The 20,139-nt window shown below is 41.8% G+C and overlaps 1 protein-coding gene across 4 annotated transcripts in view; it reads right to left on the reverse strand.

The window, feature by feature from the left end:
- Window positions 1–20,139, reverse strand: part of ralgapa2 (Ral GTPase activating protein catalytic subunit alpha 2) — a 462,100-nt gene that overhangs the window by 165,454 nt on the left and 276,507 nt on the right. For all 4 annotated transcript variants that reach the window (XM_033026192.1, XM_033026194.1, XM_033026193.1 and 1 more), the window contains 6 exons: window positions 15,400–15,508; window positions 12,649–12,759; window positions 12,443–12,511; window positions 12,205–12,342; window positions 4,167–4,350; window positions 293–1,091 (listed from right to left, as the gene is read on the reverse strand). In XM_033026192.1, coding sequence (XP_032882083.1) covers window positions 293–1,091; window positions 4,167–4,350; window positions 12,205–12,342; window positions 12,443–12,511; window positions 12,649–12,759; window positions 15,400–15,508 — 1,410 coding nt within the window. The remainder of the gene's footprint in view (window positions 1–292; window positions 1,092–4,166; window positions 4,351–12,204; window positions 12,343–12,442; window positions 12,512–12,648; window positions 12,760–15,399; window positions 15,509–20,139) is intronic.

Here is a 20,139-nt window from a genome sequence, read left to right on the forward strand (position 1 = left end):
CATCTCCCTTCTTGAAAGAACGTTGAATTCTGAGGCTATAACCTCTTGTCCCAGACTCTCCTAGTGGAAACATCCTCTCCACATCCACTCTATCCATGCCTTTCACTATTCATTGAAAAAGCGCTTCATCCTGCTTTTTATTGAAACAATTTGTCTATGTTCACTGACTACTGGAGTATATCTGAGGTTTGGCTCTAGAAAAACTGACCAATATACTGCATCATGTGCCTCCAGAGATTTCTACTGGGTGACACACTGAATTTCAAGACTGGTCGAAAACATTATGGCTTACCTTCGGTCCCAAGAATTCATTCCCATGTCATTAAGAAACAGTCTACAGTAGTAAAAGGGTGCCTGAGGTTCATGATGAGTAGATTCTTTTTGACTGGCCACACTCATACAATGATCCTTGCTCCACCTCTGAATGTATTCCTCCTCCTGATTGCTCTGTCCCAATATGGCATCCATTATGTTCCTTTCTTGATCATGGTTCATTCCAACGGGTGGTGGTGCTGGCTCACTGAGTCCCAGCCAAGGATGTGGCAAGCATTCTGGACTGGTGTTGACCAAGTTTTCAAGCAGCTGATCAAGATCATCTTGCTCCGTTTGACAAGTACTGCAGTCGGGATTCTGCACGTCAGACAGACCATCAACCACAAACTTAACATTCGTAGGTGGGGACGTCCTATAGTCTTTCGAGCAGGACATCGGATTGCTGAACGGACAATATAGGATCCGACCATCCCAAGAATACCTTCCGGAGATATCACGCACAATTACCCTCACATCGGACGCAGGAAGGCTTGGCTCACTACCAGACGTCCTTTCTAACATTACTTTTTCAGCAGGAATTTGAAGGTAAGAAATTAGGGTGCTGTCATTCAGGACAAAAAGTTGCAAATTTGGGCTTTTGAACACCTCAGAAGACAGGTCTGATGATTCAACATATGGGTTGTCGTGGTTCTCACTGATGAGGCTGTGAAGTATGGCAGGACCTCCTCTGAGTGGATAGTGACCCAAATGGTTGATCAGATGCGTCATTACCATACGCGCTGTAAGAGGGATCAACTCCAAACTTCTTCTCTTCTTATCTGTAACGAACGATAAAGAATATTAAAACATTTTAAACAATGCATCCCACTTAACAAGGAAAAGACAGTTAGTTTTCCCTCTTCCTAGCCTCACTGGATTACATCTGTATTTCATAAATCATATAATTGGAATGTATCTGGCCAACCCTTCATATATATTCTCTTGCACGACCTCCCACCCTGAAATATGGGCAAAAGCATTCCAGAACAGTAGCAAGTGAGACAAACTACAAGGGTTAACACCTTCTGGCCACCTCACTTGCAATGTCATACCCAGACTCCATGATCCATACTTACTTTTATAAATGGATCCTGGTAAAATCCACATTAGCTAACCTTCTAAATTACCCCCTAGTTTGTAGGGAATGGGGCAACAAAACTAGTGTGAACAGGTGATCTATGGTCACCATGGACCACCCGGGTGGGCCGAAGGGCCTGTTTCAATGCTGTATCTCTAAACTAAATTGAGTTCCATAATTAACGTGCTCAACTTCACAAATTATACTAATTTTGTAATCACTCACCACTCAGCTCCAGACTAAGGTTTCACTGAACATATTTGTATGGTCCAGGAGCTTACTAGATGAAGCAATGTTGGATCCATGGCAGTAAATCCTGTCAAAGGGCAGAACAAGCTTACCCCCTTCCCCCCACTGACTACCAATTTAGCCGACAGCCACTTTAAAACAAATGCACAAAAAATCTATAGGTGAGTGAGCCTGGCTGGGTGTTAATACTGTCAAAAGTCAAATGTTTCAGACAAACAGAGATGTTCTAAAATTAAACAACTTAACATTAAGAAATCATGATACAAATAAAACTCAAGCTCTGAACACAATGAAATATAAATGTACAAGAGAAACTATAAACACATATTTATCTCAAATGTTGGTACCCATTCCCCATCACTGAAACGGACAGAAAATTATCTGTGTCACAGACTAATCCTGTAAGGGTTCTGAAAGAACATTCCTTGCTGCAAATGGTAGAGAATTGGTCCATTGCTGGAGTCCAGGGGAAGTCAATGGTGCGGTTGTAAAATCACCATTTCACAGCTGTCAGAGAGCTTGGAACTTCTATATTTACACATGCTTATGCAGTAATCCCAAACCTTCAAGCATTTCTTGGCAAAATTCAGCCTATTTACAGCCCAACAGGTTTGATGACATATATTGCAAGCTTGTACTGTTCAAAATTAAAATAACATTTTAGCGGTGCTAGTTTTGATATTCAACTCTTCTCTGACCTCATTTCAGCCAAAACCAAGATAATTTAGTTGGCAATCAAATGCCTATTTAAATCAACACATGAATATGCTACATCAATTTGCATATTTGAATGGTGTTCTGATGCAGATTGAAAATATCAATAGGTAATTCAACGAAATATTGATACCAACTTAATTTATTTGTAAATAAATCAAAATCATCAGTAAATAGTTAATAACGATGAGTGGTTGTGCCATATAGCAACTTTAAATATAACTTTAAAATCCTTGCAGACAAAAAGGGACAATCCAGTCAAGATTTTTCAATCAGTATTGTATTCTAATGATGTAAGACACTTACACTTCTTTAATATTTCAGATTTGAAGGGTACAGGATGGTGCTGAAATCATGTTGACTTGTGGACCGACAATGCGGTCTACTGTTACACTCTTATACTTTGTATGATTGTGCCTGATATATGGTTGGATAGTCACTGAACTGCATGCAAAAGAGAATTTCACGTGACTATTCTCGTCAAGCTAATTGAATAAAGTGCTAAACTATTTATTTTGAATGGGTTAATTTCTTGCATTAAAATAACACTGAATGGAAATAAATTTCCCGTGAGTAGGTATGTTGCAAAGCCTACCTGAAGCGTCTTTGAAAATCTGCCGTTGCGGGTGTGCGCGATTTTGGCGCCGTTTAGAGGGGGCGGGTTTAAAACGCGATTTTCTCTAGGCTGTTCAAATCGAAGATGTTCAGCCTAGTTAATTATTAACGAAAAATCGCTGGAAGACCCCGTCGCAAAAGCTATTATTAGGTTTAAAGGCCTCGTATAATAGTTATAGTAGTTTAAAAATCAATCTCTAAACCCGCGACAGCCAGCAACCGCAGGGTCTCATAAAGCAAATAGCAGAAGTTAGGTTGTATATTTTTACATTAAAAAGGGCTTCTAAAGATCCCTTTATACAAAATTTAATATTGCGAGTAGCTCAATTTGGGCCCATTATATCGCGCAGTATTTTTCTGGGCATTTGGGGCACAAATCTACCGCAATGTGAACGTTCTAAACCAGCGCGTTCCACAGGGACCCACTAGAAAGCTGATTTAAATGGGCATTTATTTACAGCAATTGAACACTGAATTCCTTCCATTTGGTCTATAAATTAATGTAAATGAGATTTAAAAATCATGTTTTATTGTGAATTATTTGTGAATATTATTTGGACATTTAGGCTATTTAAAAATGTTAATAATTTATTAAGAAATGGATAGATGTTTAGATCTAGTAATTGAAGTCTGAAATTAGCTACAATTAGGTAACTAACTAATTATATGCTTTAATTTCAGGTCATCCAAGTAAGATTATTTTATATTTGTTTCAGAATGCTTCAATCTATGATAACTGAAAATTTCATTCAGTTCTCTTAATTTTTAAGAAAGTTATGGGCTTTTGACTGTTCACGATCACAACTTTTTTGTTATGTCCATAGAAAATCAATAGGGAACAAGATGCTCATTTCCGAGTATGAAAATGGCCATAACTTTTTAAATACTTGAGATATGAAAGTGAATTAGGTGTCAAATTAAACTTATTTTTATGCTTTATCTGATGGGATAAATTACAGACTTGATTTTTAAAATCTCAAAATTTTGTAACATTGCTACCGTGAGTTTAAGTCAATGGCCACGATAGCACCAAACCATCATTTTTGAATTAATGTTATTAACATCTCCAGGACGTGAGTTTATTTGTAAAAAAATAATTTATTTAACCTTCAATGACTATTAAGAAAGAACAGCTTCAATTGGAGATATTCTGTAAAGTACAGTTCAGCAGGAGATATTCTACAGGCGAAACACTTACTTTCAGTGACAGTAAGGAGGCTGCCAACGTCCTTTGAGCCATATGAATGTGCTGGTTCAGAATTTTTTACATTCCCCAATGTCAAAAATGGATCATATTCTGTAGAGGAGACATCAGCAAGAGTCAGGAGGTATTGACTTTGTTGGGTGTAGTGGTGAGAGCCATAAACACAGGAGTGTAATACCTGCAAAACAAAAGGCAATGGATGGGTGCAATGAATCCCGAACACAGTTATGATCTAATTCACTGGGCTTAAGTTTGAGTTCCCTGACACTGCTGTTTACAGTGAACACGTTTTGTAAACAGCACAATTAATTGGCCGCACCATTTTTTTTCTCTGTCAATCTTATGTTGCTCTGCTCTTCCAGGAACTAATTAGAATCAAAGTTGAAGCACAGTGACTAATAGTGACAGAAAGCTAAGACAGCATCTCCGCGCACTGCATTTACAAGCATGTGAACAATATAAAGTTCATCCTCAATTAAATAAAGATATGGTGAACTCTTAATGTGGCAAAAGGAATGCCATACCAAATTCACATGGTATAATTTCATTCCCACTAATCACAAACTGGCACTTGAAACAGTGTAAGAAGGAACTGTAGATGCTGGTTTAAACTGATGATAGATACAAAAACTGGAGTGACTCAGTGGGTCATTCAGCATTTCTGGAAAAAAGGAATAGGTGTCGGTTTGGGTTGAACATGTGAATTACGTTAGTTTCAAAACTTTTATACCAAAATCCTAGAGGACATTTCATTGGAATACAGCCTTGATTAAAAATATACGGGAAAAAAAATTGAAGCGGTTTTACATAACCACTTAGAACTAGCTACATGAACCATTGTTGAAAAATATTAGTGGCATCACTCACTGGAGTCTTGCTGATTATATAATTTCATCATTGGGTTTTTGGTTTGAATCTAGATAAGCTAATTGAATAAAAATCTCCTCTCACAGCTATAACTGCCCTTTTTAAATGGGTTCAGGCTTTCCAGTGCAAAAAAAGAGACTAAATCTATTTAACATATTCACTATATTAACCGCATATTCAGAAACATTACAGCCAGTGTTTCTTTTGGTATACAAAATGGTGCCGGTGCACACACTCTTCCTTACTCTTGGTGCCTGCGGCCAATAAGGTGCTTAAGTTGTTTATGGGCATGACAGTTTAACATAATTGATACATTATATATTTTTTAACATTAGCAATCTTTTTGTAATATTCAAATATGTAAACATTTTGAAATTCAGTTTTCAACTATTTAGAGGTGCTGGTACAGCATAGTGTCACAAATAAAAATCACTGCTCAATGAAAAAGATTGTCATGTAGATTTGGAGATAGTCTGATATGTAACCACCGCATGATTTCCTCTTGGATAATTCATTGCCCAGTCATGGACCAAGACCTTTTAAACTTTAGTCCCTCCTGTAAATATAGACGGTGCTAATCTTGTGAGTTCTTCGAGATGACATCTCTTCATTAAGTCTCCCTGACCGTAGACATGCTGAGACAAGGAAAATAACTTGCTCCAGGATGCATTTACCAAGTATGCAAATTCTTGTCATGATTTTGCAAAAGACATAGCCAAATGTTTGTTGTTTGTGATATTTATAAACGAATTGGACATAAATGGAGATGGATGATTAGAAAGTATGCAGTTGACACCAAAATTTGTGGAGTTGCGTACAGTGAGGTGGACCTATAGTTAAGAGAGAAAATTATCCGATTAATCAAGAATATGCAAGCCCTGCTCAATGTTTCAGTTAAGTGAACATGCGCATGGGGTAAGTGCAATGCAAGTATTTTCCTTCAATGAGTTAGTCTAAAATGCGTAAAATAGGGTGGCGACAAGGCTCACGTGTAACAACACAATCCACAGAATTTGGGAGCAATTGGACTAGAAAGGCATTTAATGGCCAGAATTTTTTTATTGCATTGTGGAAGCTGACAGTTAAAATGGCAGCAAAAATGGCAGCAAAAATTGTCGTGATCGCATGCAAAGGTGAATGTGATCAACAGTGTGAACAGAAAATAAATCTTTTGAAAATCATATTATTTTATTATGCCAAATAAAAATACATTCAATCATAGACTTGTTAATGGTAAATATATTCGAAAATGTCCCACTCATTGAGCTAGGTTAATGGATTAACTTGTTAATAACATTAAATTCACTGTGATTTATAATATCTAGCAGGCACATATTAATGGAATCCAACAAAGGCGGCTGCTGCTTTGCCACAGTATAGAAATTACCTCTGTCAAGGCTTAACGACAGTATTAGAATTGCCACTGCCTTCACTTTTTAAATAATAATTTAGTTTAGTTTAATTCAGATTCAGATTCAACTTTAATTGTCATTGTCCGTGTACAGTACAGAGACAACGAAATGCATTTAGCATCTCCCTGGAAGAGCGACATAACATATAATTTGAATAAATATTTACATTAGCATATAGAAACATAGAAATTAGGTGCAGGAGTAGGCCATTCGGCCCTTCGAGCCTGCACCGCCATTCAATATGATCATGGCTGATCATCCAACTCAGTATCCCGTACCTGCCTTCTCTCCATACCCTCTGATCCCTTTAGCCACAAGGGCCACATCTAACTCCCTCTTAAATATAGCCAATGAACTGGCCTCGACTACCCTCTGTGGCAGAGAGTTCCAGAGATTCACCACTCTCTGGGTGAAAAAAGTTCTTCTCATCTCGGTTTTAAAGGATTTCCCCCTTATCCTTAAGCTGTGACCCCTTGTCCTGGACTTCTCCAACATCGGGAGCAATCTTCCTGCATCTAGCCTGTCCAACCCCTTAAGAATTTTGTAAGTTTCTATTAGATCCCCTCTCAATCTCCTAAATTCTAGAGAGTATAAACCAAGTCTATCCAGTCTTTCTTCATAAGACAGTCCTGACATCCCAGGAATCAGTCTGGTGAACCTTCTCTGCACCCCCTCTATGGCAATAATGTCCTTCCTCAGATTTGGAGACCAAAACTGTACGCAATACTCCAGGTGTGGTCTCACCAAGACCCTGTACAACTGCAGTAGAACCTCCCTGCTCCTATACTCAAATCCTTTTGCTATGAAAGCTATGTACTATATATATATAAGCTATATATACAGACATAGTGTTTTTCCTGTGGGAGGAGTGTCCGGGGGGGGGGGGGGGGGGGGGGGGGTGATTGGCAGTCACCGAGGTACGTTGTTGAGTAGAGTGACAGCCGCCGGGAAGAAGCTGTTCCTGGACCTGCTGGTCCGGCAACGGAGAGACCTGTAGGTAGCGCCTCCCGGATGGTAGGAGGGTAAACAGTCCATGGTTGGGGTGAGAGCAGTCCTTGGCGATGCTGAGCGCCCTCCGCAGACAACGCTTGCTTTGGACAGACTCAATGGAGGGGAGCGAGGAACCGGTGATGCGTTGGGCAATTTTCACCACCCTCTGCAATGCCTTCCGGTCGGAGACAGAGCAGTTGCCATACCATACTGTGATACAGTTGGTAAGGATGCTCTCGATGGTGCAGCGGTAGAAGTTCACCAGGATCTGAGGAGACAGATGGACCTTCTTCAGTCTCCTCAGGAAGAAGAGACGCTGGTGAGCCTTCTTGATCAGAGTTGAGGTATTGTGGGTCCAAGAGAGGTCATCGGAGATGTTAACACCCAGGAACCTGAAGCTAGAAACACGTTCCACCTCCGTCCCGTTAAAGTGGATGGGGGTGTGCGTGCCGCCCCTGGACTTCCTGAAGTCTACAATGAGCTCCTTGGTCTTCTTGGAGTTAAGGGCCAGGTTGTTGTTAGCGCACCATGCTGCTGGACCTCCTCCCTGTAGGCCGACTCATCGTTGTTGCTGATGAGGCCAATCACCGTTGTATCATCTGCATACTTGATGATGGTGTTAGTACCATGTACAGGTGTGCAGTCATAGGTGACGAGGGAGTAGAGGAGGGGGCTCAGCACACAGCCCTGTGGAACGCCGGTGTTCAGGGTGAGGGTTGAAGAGGTGTGCTTGTCTAACCTAACAGACTGTGGTCTGTTGGTTAGAAAGTCCAGTATCCAGTTGCAGAGGGAGGGATCGATGCCCAGGTTACCGAGTTTGGTGATCAGTTTAGATGGTATAATGGTGTTGAATGCTGAGCTGTAATCGATGAACAGCATTCTTACGTAAGTATCTCTGTTGTCGAGGTGGGAGAGGGCGGAGTGAAGTGCCGTTGAGATGGCATCCTCCGTACTCCTGTTCTTGCGGTAGGCAAACTGATAGGGATCCAGTGTGGGGGGTAGGCAGCTTTTGAGGTGTGCCAGGACCAGCCTCTCGAAGCACTTGGTGATGATGGGGGTAAGTGCAACTGGGCGGAAGTCGTTGAGGCTTGCCGCAGTGGAGTGTTTTGGCACTGGCACGATGGAGGTGGTTTTAAGGCACGTGGGGACAACTGCTTGGGCAAGTGACAGGTTGAAGATGTCAGTCCAGACGTCTGTCAGCTGCGCAGCACAGGCCCTGAGCACGCGCCCGGGGATGCCGTCAGGGCCAGCAGCCTTACGTGCATTAGTCCTACTCAGTGCCACGTATACGTCGTAGGGGGTGAGTGTGAGGGGTTGGTGATCGGCAGGGAGCACAGCCTTGATGGCTGTCTCTAGATTGTCCCTGTCGAAGCAGCCATAGAAGTGATTAAGCTCCTCAAGGAAGGAGGCGTCGCTGAATGTGGGGGTGGTGTTGGAGGGTCTATAGTCCGTGATGGCCTGGATGCCTTGCCACATGCGTCGGGGGTCGGAGTTGTTGTTGAAGTGCTCCTCAATCCTGAGCTTATGGCAGTGCTTGGCCTTCTTGATGCCCCTCTTCAGGTTAGCCCTGGATGAGCTGTAGGCTCGAGCATCGCCTGACCTGAAAGCGGTGTCCCGTGCTTTCAGCAGTAGCCTGACCTCGCAGTTCATCCATGGCTTCTGATTCGGGAATATGGTCACCTGTTTGAGGGAGGTGACACTATTGATGGTGGAGTTTATAAAGTCCAGAATAGAGGATGTGTAGGAATCAATGTCCGTGTGGGAGTCAAGGGTGGCCTGGGCTGCAAACACCTTCCAGTCAGTGTTTCCAAAACACTGCTGAAGTGTGAAGTCCGCTTCCTCTGACCAGACTTTAACTGTCCTCACAGTTGGTTGAACCCGTCTGATGAGTGGGGAGTACTTAGGGAGCAGGAACAATGAGACGTGATCAGACTGACCAAGGTGGGGGAGGGGGATGGCTTTGTAAGCTTCAGCCATGTTGGTGTAGACTTTGTCCAGTGTCTTGTCTACTCTAGTGGGGAAGGAGACATGTTGGTGGAATTTGGGAAGTAGTCTTCAGGTTAGAGTGATTGAAGTCACCCGCAACAATGAAGGCTGCCTCGGGGTTGTGCGTCTGTTGATTGCTAATGGAAGTATGCAGCTCTTTCATTGCAAGCTTGGCATTAGCATCAGGAGGGATATAGGCTGCAGTCACAACAGTGGAGGTGAACTCTCTGGGCAGATAGAACGGTCTGCATCTAACCAAGAGGAACTCAAGGTTAGCTGAGCAGTGACTCTCGATGATGGTGGAGTCCGTGCACCATGCTTTATTTACATAAATGCACAGACCCCCACCTCTGGTCTTACTGGAGTCTGATGTCCTGTCCGCTCGGAGTAAATGACGCCCCGTTAGCTGGATGGCGCTGTCAGGAACGTCGGTGTTGAGCCAAGTTTCCGTGAAGATCAGGATGTTGCAGTCCTTGATCCAGTTGTGGGAGGTGATCCTTAGCCGGAGTTCGTCCATTTTGTTTGCCAGTGAGTGCACGTTGGCGAGGAAAAGGCTAGGAATCGCCACCCTGTGTGGGGCTAGCTCTAACCTGGCCTTTAACCCACCTCTGCGTCCCCGGCGGTGCTTTCGTACGCGTCGCCGTCTGTTGGTGCTTCTGGTCGGCCGAGCTGGCTTGGTGCGCGCTGGTGTTCTACCGCTCCATTGCGCTGCGTCTGCGTCTCCGTGGCTCCGCAGGCGTTCTACAGCCCCGCAGCTCTGCTGATGGTCTCGAGCCCCGGGGCTCACCTGGCGTTCTCCAGCTCCACGGGTCGGGTGAGCTCCACGGGTCGGGTGGCGGTCTCCAGCTCCGCGGGTCAGGTGAGCTCCACGGGACGGGTGGTGTTTTCCAGCTCCCCAGGTCGGGTGGCGTTTTCCAGCTCCGCGGGTCAGGTGAGCTCCACGGGTCGGGTGGCGTTCTCCAGCTCCACGGGTCGGGTGAGCTCCACGGGTCGGGTGGCGGTCTCCAGCTCCGCGGGTCAGGTGAGCTCCACGGGTCGGGTGGCGTTCTCCAGCTCCGCGGGTCAGGTGAGCTCCACGGGTCGGGTGGCGTTCTCCAGCTCCGCGGGTCAGGTGAGCTCCACGGGACGGGTGGTGTTTTCCAGCTCCGCAGGTCGGGTGGCGTTTTCCAGCTCCGCGGGTCAGGTGAGCTCCACGGGTCGGGTGGCGTACTCCAGCTCCACAAGTCGGGTGGCGTTCTCCAGCCCCGGGGCTCACCTGGCGTTTTCCAGCCCCGCGGGTCGGGTGGTGTTCTCCAGCCCCGCGGGTCGGTTGAGCTCCGCGGGTCGGTTGAGGACCGCGGGTCGGGTGGCGGTCTCCAACCCCGCGGCTCACCTGGCGGTCTCCAGTCGGGTGCTCTGTTGCTCTGATGAGCTAAGACGGAAGATGGAGATCGCCCAAAAAGTTGTTGCAGCCGCAGGAACCGAAGTCCAGAAGTTCCTGTCGGCTGTACGAAATGGATACAAGGGGAATCGTCGCTATTTTTCCCATTTTTGGGAGACACAGGGCGTCGCGATGTGCCCGCGCCGCCGACATTTTATAAATTCAGAAATACAGCACGGGAACAGGCCCATCGGCCCACCGGGTCCGCGCCGACCAACGATCCCCGCATATTATCACTCCCCTAAATTATCACATTTACCAGGCCGGTATGTCTTTGGAGTGTGGGAGGAAACCGAAGATCTTGGGGAAAACCCACGCAATCACGGGGCGAACGTACAAACTCCGTACAGACAGCATCCGTAGTCGGGATCGTACCCGGGTCTCCGGCGCTGCATTCGCTGTAAGGCAGCAACTCTACTGCTGCGCCACCGTGCGGCTGTTTTTGCTGGCAATGATTCTGTATTGTATCTAAACTAATCATCCCTCTACCCAGCACATCTTCATCCTCCATCTTAACTGCCTTCCAATTCCCCACTGCTCTATGCCACCCTACTTCAGTGTAAAGACATTCCAAATAAAGTAAGGTAGACAAAACTGCTGGAGAAACTCTGCGGGTGAGGCAGCATCTATGGAGCGAAGGAAATAGGCGACATTTTGGGTCAAGACCCTTCTTCAGACTGATAAAGTAAAGTAATGTGACATAGATGACCAAATTATGATTTATTACAACATAATTGTATGCCTAATGAAAATGGCACCCTTCAATAAATTCATATTTGATAGAAGACTTAAGTGGCCTACAGTAATGAAAGTTAACAGAGAATATAGAATAGTACAGCATGGGGCCAGGTCCTTTGGCCCACAATGTCCATGCCGAACATGAAGCCAATCGCCTTTTCCTGCAAATGATACTTGTCCTTTAATTCCCTACATATCAATGTGCCTGTCCAAAAGCCTCTTAGATGACAATATCGTATCTGTATCCACCACAAGCCCTGCTGAGCATTCCAGGCACCCACCACGGTGTAAAAAACACTTCTTTAAACTTTTTGTTTAAGAAGGAACTGCAGATGCTGGAAAATCGAAGGTACACAAAAAAGCTGGAGAAACTCAGCGGGTGCAGCAGCATCTATGGAGCGAAGGAAAAAGGCAACGTTTCGGGTCTGAAGAAGGGTTTCGGCCCGAAACTTTGCCTTTTTCCTTCGCTCCATAGATGCTGCTGCACCCGCTGAGTTTCTCCAGCTTTTTTGTGTACCTTCTTTAAAGTTTGCCCATCTCACCTTAATGCTATGTCCTCGAGTTCTTTGACATTTCCACACTAAACCAGTTTTAAATTATTAGACAAAGACATACATACCCTGTAGATATAGTCTAATAATGGTGCTCGGCGTGCCAATTGGTCTTCCATCAAAGTTGCACTAATAGGTTCCAACAAGGCATCAACAGACATTGCCATACACCAATCCAAGAGACAAAGCAGTAGAGATACTATTAACTAGAAGGGAAATACAATGCCGTGTTCTACATTAGTTTCATTGTTGTGTTGCCATGTTGTTATGCCAATGAAAAGGGGCAACATAGAACCTAATGCTCACCCTTTTATCTGCATCAACAAATGAGTGTTCTGCACTGGGCAGGAGAAATGCAATCGTGGCAACGAGAATCTGTGTTGAAAAATATTGTTCAGTTCTATTAAAGCACACAAAATACATTTGTTTAACACACATTTTTATCAATTTCAATAGCAGAAAAGGATAATTTGATTTTCACACTCAAACTACTTTGAACGAAAGCAATTTACCTCAGCAACTTTTTTGGGGAGCTGCGATTCATACTTCTTAAGCTTTTCCATATGTGTAACTAACAGCTTCAGCATGTCACAAGCCACTTCAGCAACCACTTTATTGGAAAACTAAAGACAAACCACTTCATTGAAAATATAAATAACAACTATAAAAACAGTCTCTTACTACCACAATCTAACCGTAACATATTTACTAAATAATTACTTAATAAATTTGTGAGATGCTTTGGGAAGTTCATCAGAAGATGAAGAAAATATAGGAGATTTCACAGTGGATTAATAAAAAAAACAGTAATCAATACTTTTATAATTTTTATACTAGCCAAAAGTAAAATAGGAAATGTTATCAGATAAATTTGTACTGATGAAACAGGTATACTGTCGCCCAAATTAATATTCTTCTAAAGTAAATGGCTTCATAATTGAACATCATGTAATGCTTGTCATGGCTCAGCTGATTAGAGCTGGAGACATCAATTATATATATGTCATTCTCAAACATCAAGGGCTCCTAGTTCTTTGTGTCTTTGCATTAATTCCTACATATTGTTAGCCTCTTAGAATCTTCTAATGCACAATCAAAGAACTCTCTCTGCCCATCAGGAGGCTAAGTAATACCACAGTCCATGAAGTGGATGCAATTTTCAACTGTGACAATTGTCATCAGCTGGTTTGTAAAGGACTGTTGTCTATCAATGACGGTCACTTGCTCATCAAGGATATTTTGCACAGCCTTTACAGCACAAGCCTCCATGAGCAAATATTTACTTTTTGTATGGTAACACGTAATTTAAAAAAAAGGATGCCTTCTATTAAACCAGTTTTGCAAGAGCCTAGTTACAATAAATCAGTTATATCATTTCTTGTTGCACTGCACTGCAGAAGCGTGTACTATACACTGACAATGCTTTCTTTGTGCACTTAAGTATCAACTAATTGATATTAATTAACTACGAATATGAGCATGGGTGGAAAGGTGGACTGGAGCAAGATCGGTCATGACATCATGGATTGGCAGAGCAGGTTCAAAAGGAAATATTGATACCGTCAGAATTTTTTAAAGAATTATTTATTACTCTACTGTGCGTTATCCATGTAATTTATAAACACTTTCTTTCAACAAATCATTATGGCTAAAGGATGCATGTTGCAATATGAATTTTCTGAAAACGTTTGTTGTTTGCGTATTTATATGCAGTGAATTACTACATACATTTGCATACATCAACGTACAGAAATAGTTAATTAAATACTAAAATAGTCTTTCCTTTCTAATGCTATTCGCCAAGAAACATGTTCACAGATTTTTCTCCGTTCCAAAGTATATAAAGCCATATGCTAACATTATATAAAGTCATTTGTATCGGAAATAATAAAATTGTTATTCACTGCAAAAATTCCACTGAATTTTTTTCAAGTTTTGTATCTGCAACTTAAAGGAGAAAACACCAACAGTTTATAAATCTTAAGTATTATTTCTCAAGTGCCAACATTTATTTATAGGCACATCTGAAGCTCCACATTTAAACATCTAACTAAAACTATAATGTATATAAACTTAGGACTTGATCAAAAGAAAGCAAGTCTTCTTAAAACAATGGTATATATTTTTTTTTAATTGAGGCCTTTGGCATTTGTCATGACAGTTGTACAATAACTCAATTAAAGGTGATATTGCTCTTAAAAAATATTTAATTTTCAAATAGAGGCTCTGCTTATATTAATACAAAGTGCATTTTCTATATTACCTTTAATGTAGTAAGCTTTAAGTCAATGAAGCCAATCAAATGCCAAACCAAACAAATGGACATTCAACGCAGTGATCAAAATACGGTTTAAGATGTCTTTTAAAAAAAGATGAAATCAAACTCCCGGAAGGTGGAAAGGTATGGCAGAAAGCGTGTGACAGAGATGGATGACATGATGAACATGAGATACCAGGAACTTCAGATGCTGGTTGACAATAAAAATACATAAAGTGCTGGAGTAACTCAGCTTCTGAAGAAGGACCCCAAACCTTCTCTCCAGAGATGCTGCCTGACCTGCCGAGTTATTCCAGCATTTTGTGTTTTGTAGTGAAAATGAGAATTAGCAAAGTATGATGCCTGCCAAATAAATAATTTAAGTAAGAAGCAGGTTGATTATAATAAATTAAGAGGAAAAGAGAGACAATGACAGGGAAATACAGCAAATGAGAATAAAATGACATCTGACAGGAAATAGAGAAAACAGGTTAGTAAAGTGTATTGGATTATTTGCTTCACAAACACACAAAGCTAAAAGCAATGAACCTTTATGAAAAACTGCCACATTGTTGTTATCAATTCTGGATATCATACCCAAAAGGACTGAAGGCTCCCAACCAGGTGCAGGTATAATTTACGAGAATGATTCCAGGGAGGTGGAAATTTAACTACTAGATCATACTGGATAAGATGGTATTGTTCTCCTTAAGGAAACAAAGGCAGAGTGGAGTTTTTTTTATAGAGATGTACAAGGTCATGACAGGCTTAGAAAGGGAAGCTATTTCCACTTGCAGATAGTTCAAGGGCCAAAGGATTCAAAGTAACCGGTAAAAGATACAGGTTGGGGGAATTAAGAAAAAAAGACTCAAGATTTTTGTTCCACTGAATTGACCTGGGTTTCTAAAAGTAAATTGTATTTTAATCCATTACAAAAGCAATAGACAAAAGTTATTTTGTTTTGGTTTTAATTTTTTTTAATTAAGCAGAGAAAATTATTTATTACCTTAAGCGTCACACCTAAAACATTGAGTGCATCTTGGACCTGACCATGGTTTGTGCACTGCACCAGTTCTTCACTAATCCAAATTCCAAGACTACACATTGCGATGCAGCTGAATAAAATCAAAAAAGGTGAATCAGGCAAATTTAAAATCTGTTTTTAATGAGAGTATGCCGACATATTTTTAAATCACCGTTTTTTTGCTTTCTTATAGCCTCATTATTTAAGAGATGCAAGTGAAACCTGTTGACAAATTTTCTTCTGGTACAGGAAGTTCCATACTTTGACTCAAAACTTTCTCCGTATTGCCATTATTTGATATTAGAAATTTTAGGCAATTAAACAACATGAAACAAATTTGATCCCTGATTAATGAGTTAAGAGTAAGACGGACCCATTTGCCGAACCCCTCCCTATTAGCTCCTTGGTCATACTGAGGATACATTTCCCAGTCCACTGCTGTCGTGTCCAGCAAAGTAGAGCTGTTAGTGTGGCAACTACGCTGCATGATGTGGATCGCTTTCTCACGGATGATTAGAGAAATTAAGAAACAATTGGGGAAAAAATGTAAAATAAATCAATTTTAAAACATTTAACTTTTGATATTAATGAATAGGGATCTGCTAAAGCTAAGCAACCAGATGCAAAGGGTATTTAGTCTCTCAGCTCAATAAACCAAAACCAAACCCAAACACAGTGGCAGCACGGTAGCACAGCGGTAGACTTGCTGCCTTGCAACACCTAAGACCAGGGTTCAATCCCGACTATGGGTGCTGTTTGTACGGAGTTTGTACCTTCTCCCCGGGACTGCGAGAGTTTTCTCCGAGATATTTGGTTTCCTCCCACACTCCAATGTCATACAGGTTTGTAGGTTAATTGGCTTGGTTTAAATGTAAATTATCCCTAATGTGTGTAGGATAGTGTTAATGTGCGGGGATAGCTGGTGGGCCAAAGGGCCTGTTTCTGCGCTGTATCTCTTAACTAAACTAAAACACTTTATAAAACCTAGAACAGATTGGGAAGTCAAATGCATGCACCTCAGCACTGCATTGTGCATTGTGGAAGACAAGAATGCACGCACGAGTCAGCTAGGGGTTGTACACTGAACAATCATCCAGCTGCTTGTGTGATCTGACCCAATAGTTTGATCCTCTCCAAATGAAAATGCAGTCAGCACAATGGGCATGGAAACCAAACTGGAAGTCAGATGGGATTAATGGTATTTCGACACAAAGTGCTGGAGCTCCCCTGATCAGAAGCATTGCCCATCCATGTTCTTCATGGATGAAGGAGATTCCGACCCGATACCTCACCTATCCATGTTCACTAAGGATGATGCCTGACCGACTGAGTTACTCCAGCACTTTGTCTTTTTTTGTAAAGCAGCATGTGCAGTTCCTTGTATCTATATCTTAATGGTATTTTGAATCAGTAAATTAACCGAGGGATTAAAGATACAGGAGAGTCAAATTTGATGTTAACATGTATTTTAATCTTATGTTTTTATTGGTAAAATAGTAGACCAAAATGTAAAGTGTGAGAAACTTTTGATCATTGTGGATAATTTATTATTGCTCAGTGCTGGATGTTGGTTGATTACACAAGTACATTTATTACACTGCCTGAATGTATTAAAGTTTTCCATAAGAATTTAGCTACCAGACTTATCCAATACTGACATAACAATTCTTGTGGTTTATATTCAACTGTATCGTACTAAACCATGCGTGATATCCTGATATCATATCTTCAATAACATATATCTTAATTCACTATTACAGAAGATTAGAAGTGGTGTAATAGGTGCCGAGCCAAATTGCGAAATCCGAGTATAAAGAAACCTTGTTGTCTCGATTTATTTTATTCCTTTTCTCAGGATGTGGTATTTCTGGCAAACCCATTCCTGATGCACTTGATAATTCATCTTCCTGAACTGGTGGAGTTCTTCTGGTGAAGATATTCCCATAGTATTGTGATACGATCATGTCTGTGATTGCTGAAAAAGAGCTTGCAAACTGAATTACATCTTCCAGCAGCAGGCCCACAGCACTAAGCTAAGCCTCTTCAAGTACTCATCCAAGTATTATTTAACTGAGATGAAAGTTTCTACATGTACCAATCTTTTGAGCAGTGAGTTCTGGACTCCCACCACCCTTATGCCCCTGTCCCACTTAGGAAACCTGAACGGAAACCTCTGGAGATTTTGCGCCCCACCCAAGGTTTCCTGGCGGTTCCCGGAGGTTTTTGTCAGTTTCCCTAATGGAAGGTAGTGGAAGGTAAGATGTCCCTGGTGGAATAAAACTGGGTGAAAAAAAGGTTAATATTAACATAAGCATGTGACCTCCGTCACTCCTGGGCATGCTCAATCATAGTTGCAGAGTTCACATGCTTATGTTAATATTAACCTTTTTTTCACCCAGTTTTATTCCACCAGGGAAGTCTTACCTTCCACTATCTGCAACCTCCGGAAACCACCTTCAACTACCATTGCAACCGGCTTCGACTAAAAAATTACCTATTTTTAAAACGGCAACCTATTTTTAGTCGCGGCCGGTTTTGAATCTTTTGAAATAATCGCCGAATCTTTTGAAATAATCGCCGGAACATAGAAGAAGCGGAAACCACTTTCGACCATTAGGGAGACTGACAAAAACCTCCGGGAACCGCACGGAAACCTTGGGTGGGGCGCAAAGTCTCCAGAGGTTTCCGTTCAGGTTTCCTAAGTGGGACAGGGGCATTAGGGTGAAAACCATTTTCCTCATGACCCATGTAATTCCTTCACCAATTACTCAAACCCATGAACTGATTTTCCACCTCATTGCTAAGAAAAAAACTCTTTCCATTTCCTCTCGAGGACTCTCATCCTTTTATATTCCTCAATTAATGACCCCACCCCCTGCTTTCCCAGCATCCTTTTTCATTCATAGAAAATACTTTAATCCAATCTTTCTTCATAGTGCAGGCAACATCTTTGTAAATCACTTCTGTACTCACAATGCGATCTTCTTTGGTAATAGTACTGTTGTGACCTTAGTGTTTTTTACAGTTCCCCAATCCCCAGATTCCCCGAGTTAAATTCTATACCTTGGCATCGCAAATATAAAATTCCATACCCCTTTTCAACCACCTACTGACTTTTAAAGATCTGTGAACATAAACACGTGACTCTGTTTTTTCACACCATTCAGTATCCTCCTATATATTGTATATTCCTTTTAATCTATGAACCTGCCTACATTCATTAACTTACACTTCACTGCATGTAATTATATTTATCATTTTTACAGATGGTGGAAAGGCATGAGGATGTCTGTAGGCAAGTCACTACAAGAGCAGTCAGAGAATGCTTTGCCTTTGACAGCTCAGGTAGAATTGGTGTCAATGCAAATGGTCATCCATGATTCACAGGATGATGATCATGGGTGCTAAACAATGGCTATGCTGCCGAACACCAAAAATAGATGGTTAGTCCCTTGATTGCCTTGGATAGTCATTGCATAGCAACCATGGCACAAATATAAATTTCCACTTATCAGACCACTTCTGAATGTTGTTTTAGTTTCTCTGCAAGCAGACACGATTACTTCATTTTTCTGACAAGTTATAAAAGGAATTGAACACTGTACAAACATCAGCAAACTTGCCCTTTCCTGACCATGTTGGAAGATTTATCATGAAAAAATGCAGCTGAAAAATGATCAAGCAAGCACAATAGCCCGAAGAACTGCTGTAATAACCTGGGCTAATATTATTAACTTCCAATTAACACAACCATATTTCTTTGTGCGAGTTATAACTTTAGCTAATTGAGTGGGGAAATGTTTGATGCGAAACAACTTCAATTTTCAATGGCCTCTCAGTCAAATGCTTCCTTACTATGAATGATCGGCACTCATGCCCACCTCTAGAATTCAGCTGCTTGGACCAAGTCTGGGTTGAGGCAGACCCAAATTCTCCAAGGCAAACTCAAAGTGAGCACTGGTGGGCAGATGCCACTTCATTATACTTATTCGCATTTCTGGATATTAAGGGCAAGATCCAACATTGATGAAGATAGATTGAGGACAGAGTCAGGCAGGTACACTGCACTCCATAATGTTTGGGCCAAAAGACCCATCATTTATTTATTTGCGTCTATACTCCACAATTTGAGATTTGAAATAGAAAAAAAATCACCTGTGGTTAAAGTGCACATATTTTAATAAAGGCCATTTTTATACATTTTGGTTTCACCATGTAGAAATTACAGCAGTGTTTATACATAGTGTCCCCCCATTTCAGGGTGCCATAATGTATGGTACACAGCAATGTCAAGTTCAAGTTCAAGTGAGTTTATTGTCATGTGTTCCTGTCCAGAACAAGGGGTCACAGTTTAAGGATCCAGAACAAGGGGTCACAGTTTAAGGATAAGGGAGAAATCTTTTAGGACCGAGATGAGGAAAACATTTTTCACACAGAGTGTCGTGAATCTGTGGAATTCTCTGCCACAGAAGGTAGTTGAGGCCAGTTCATTGGCTATATTTAAGAGGGAGTTGTGGCCCTTGTGGCTAAAGGGATCAGGGGGTATGGAGAGAAGGCAGGTACAAGATACTGAGTTGGATGATCAGCCATGATCATATTGAATGGCGGTACAGGCTCGAAGGGCCGAATTGCCTACTCCTGCACCTATTTTCTATGTTTCTATAGGACAATTAAATTCTTGCTTTGCTTCAGCACAGAACATAGTAGGCATTTACTACAAAA

This window comes from Amblyraja radiata, chromosome 8 (assembly GCF_010909765.2).
Source record: "Amblyraja radiata isolate CabotCenter1 chromosome 8, sAmbRad1.1.pri, whole genome shotgun sequence".
Classification (NCBI taxonomy): Eukaryota; Metazoa; Chordata; class Chondrichthyes; order Rajiformes; family Rajidae; genus Amblyraja; species Amblyraja radiata.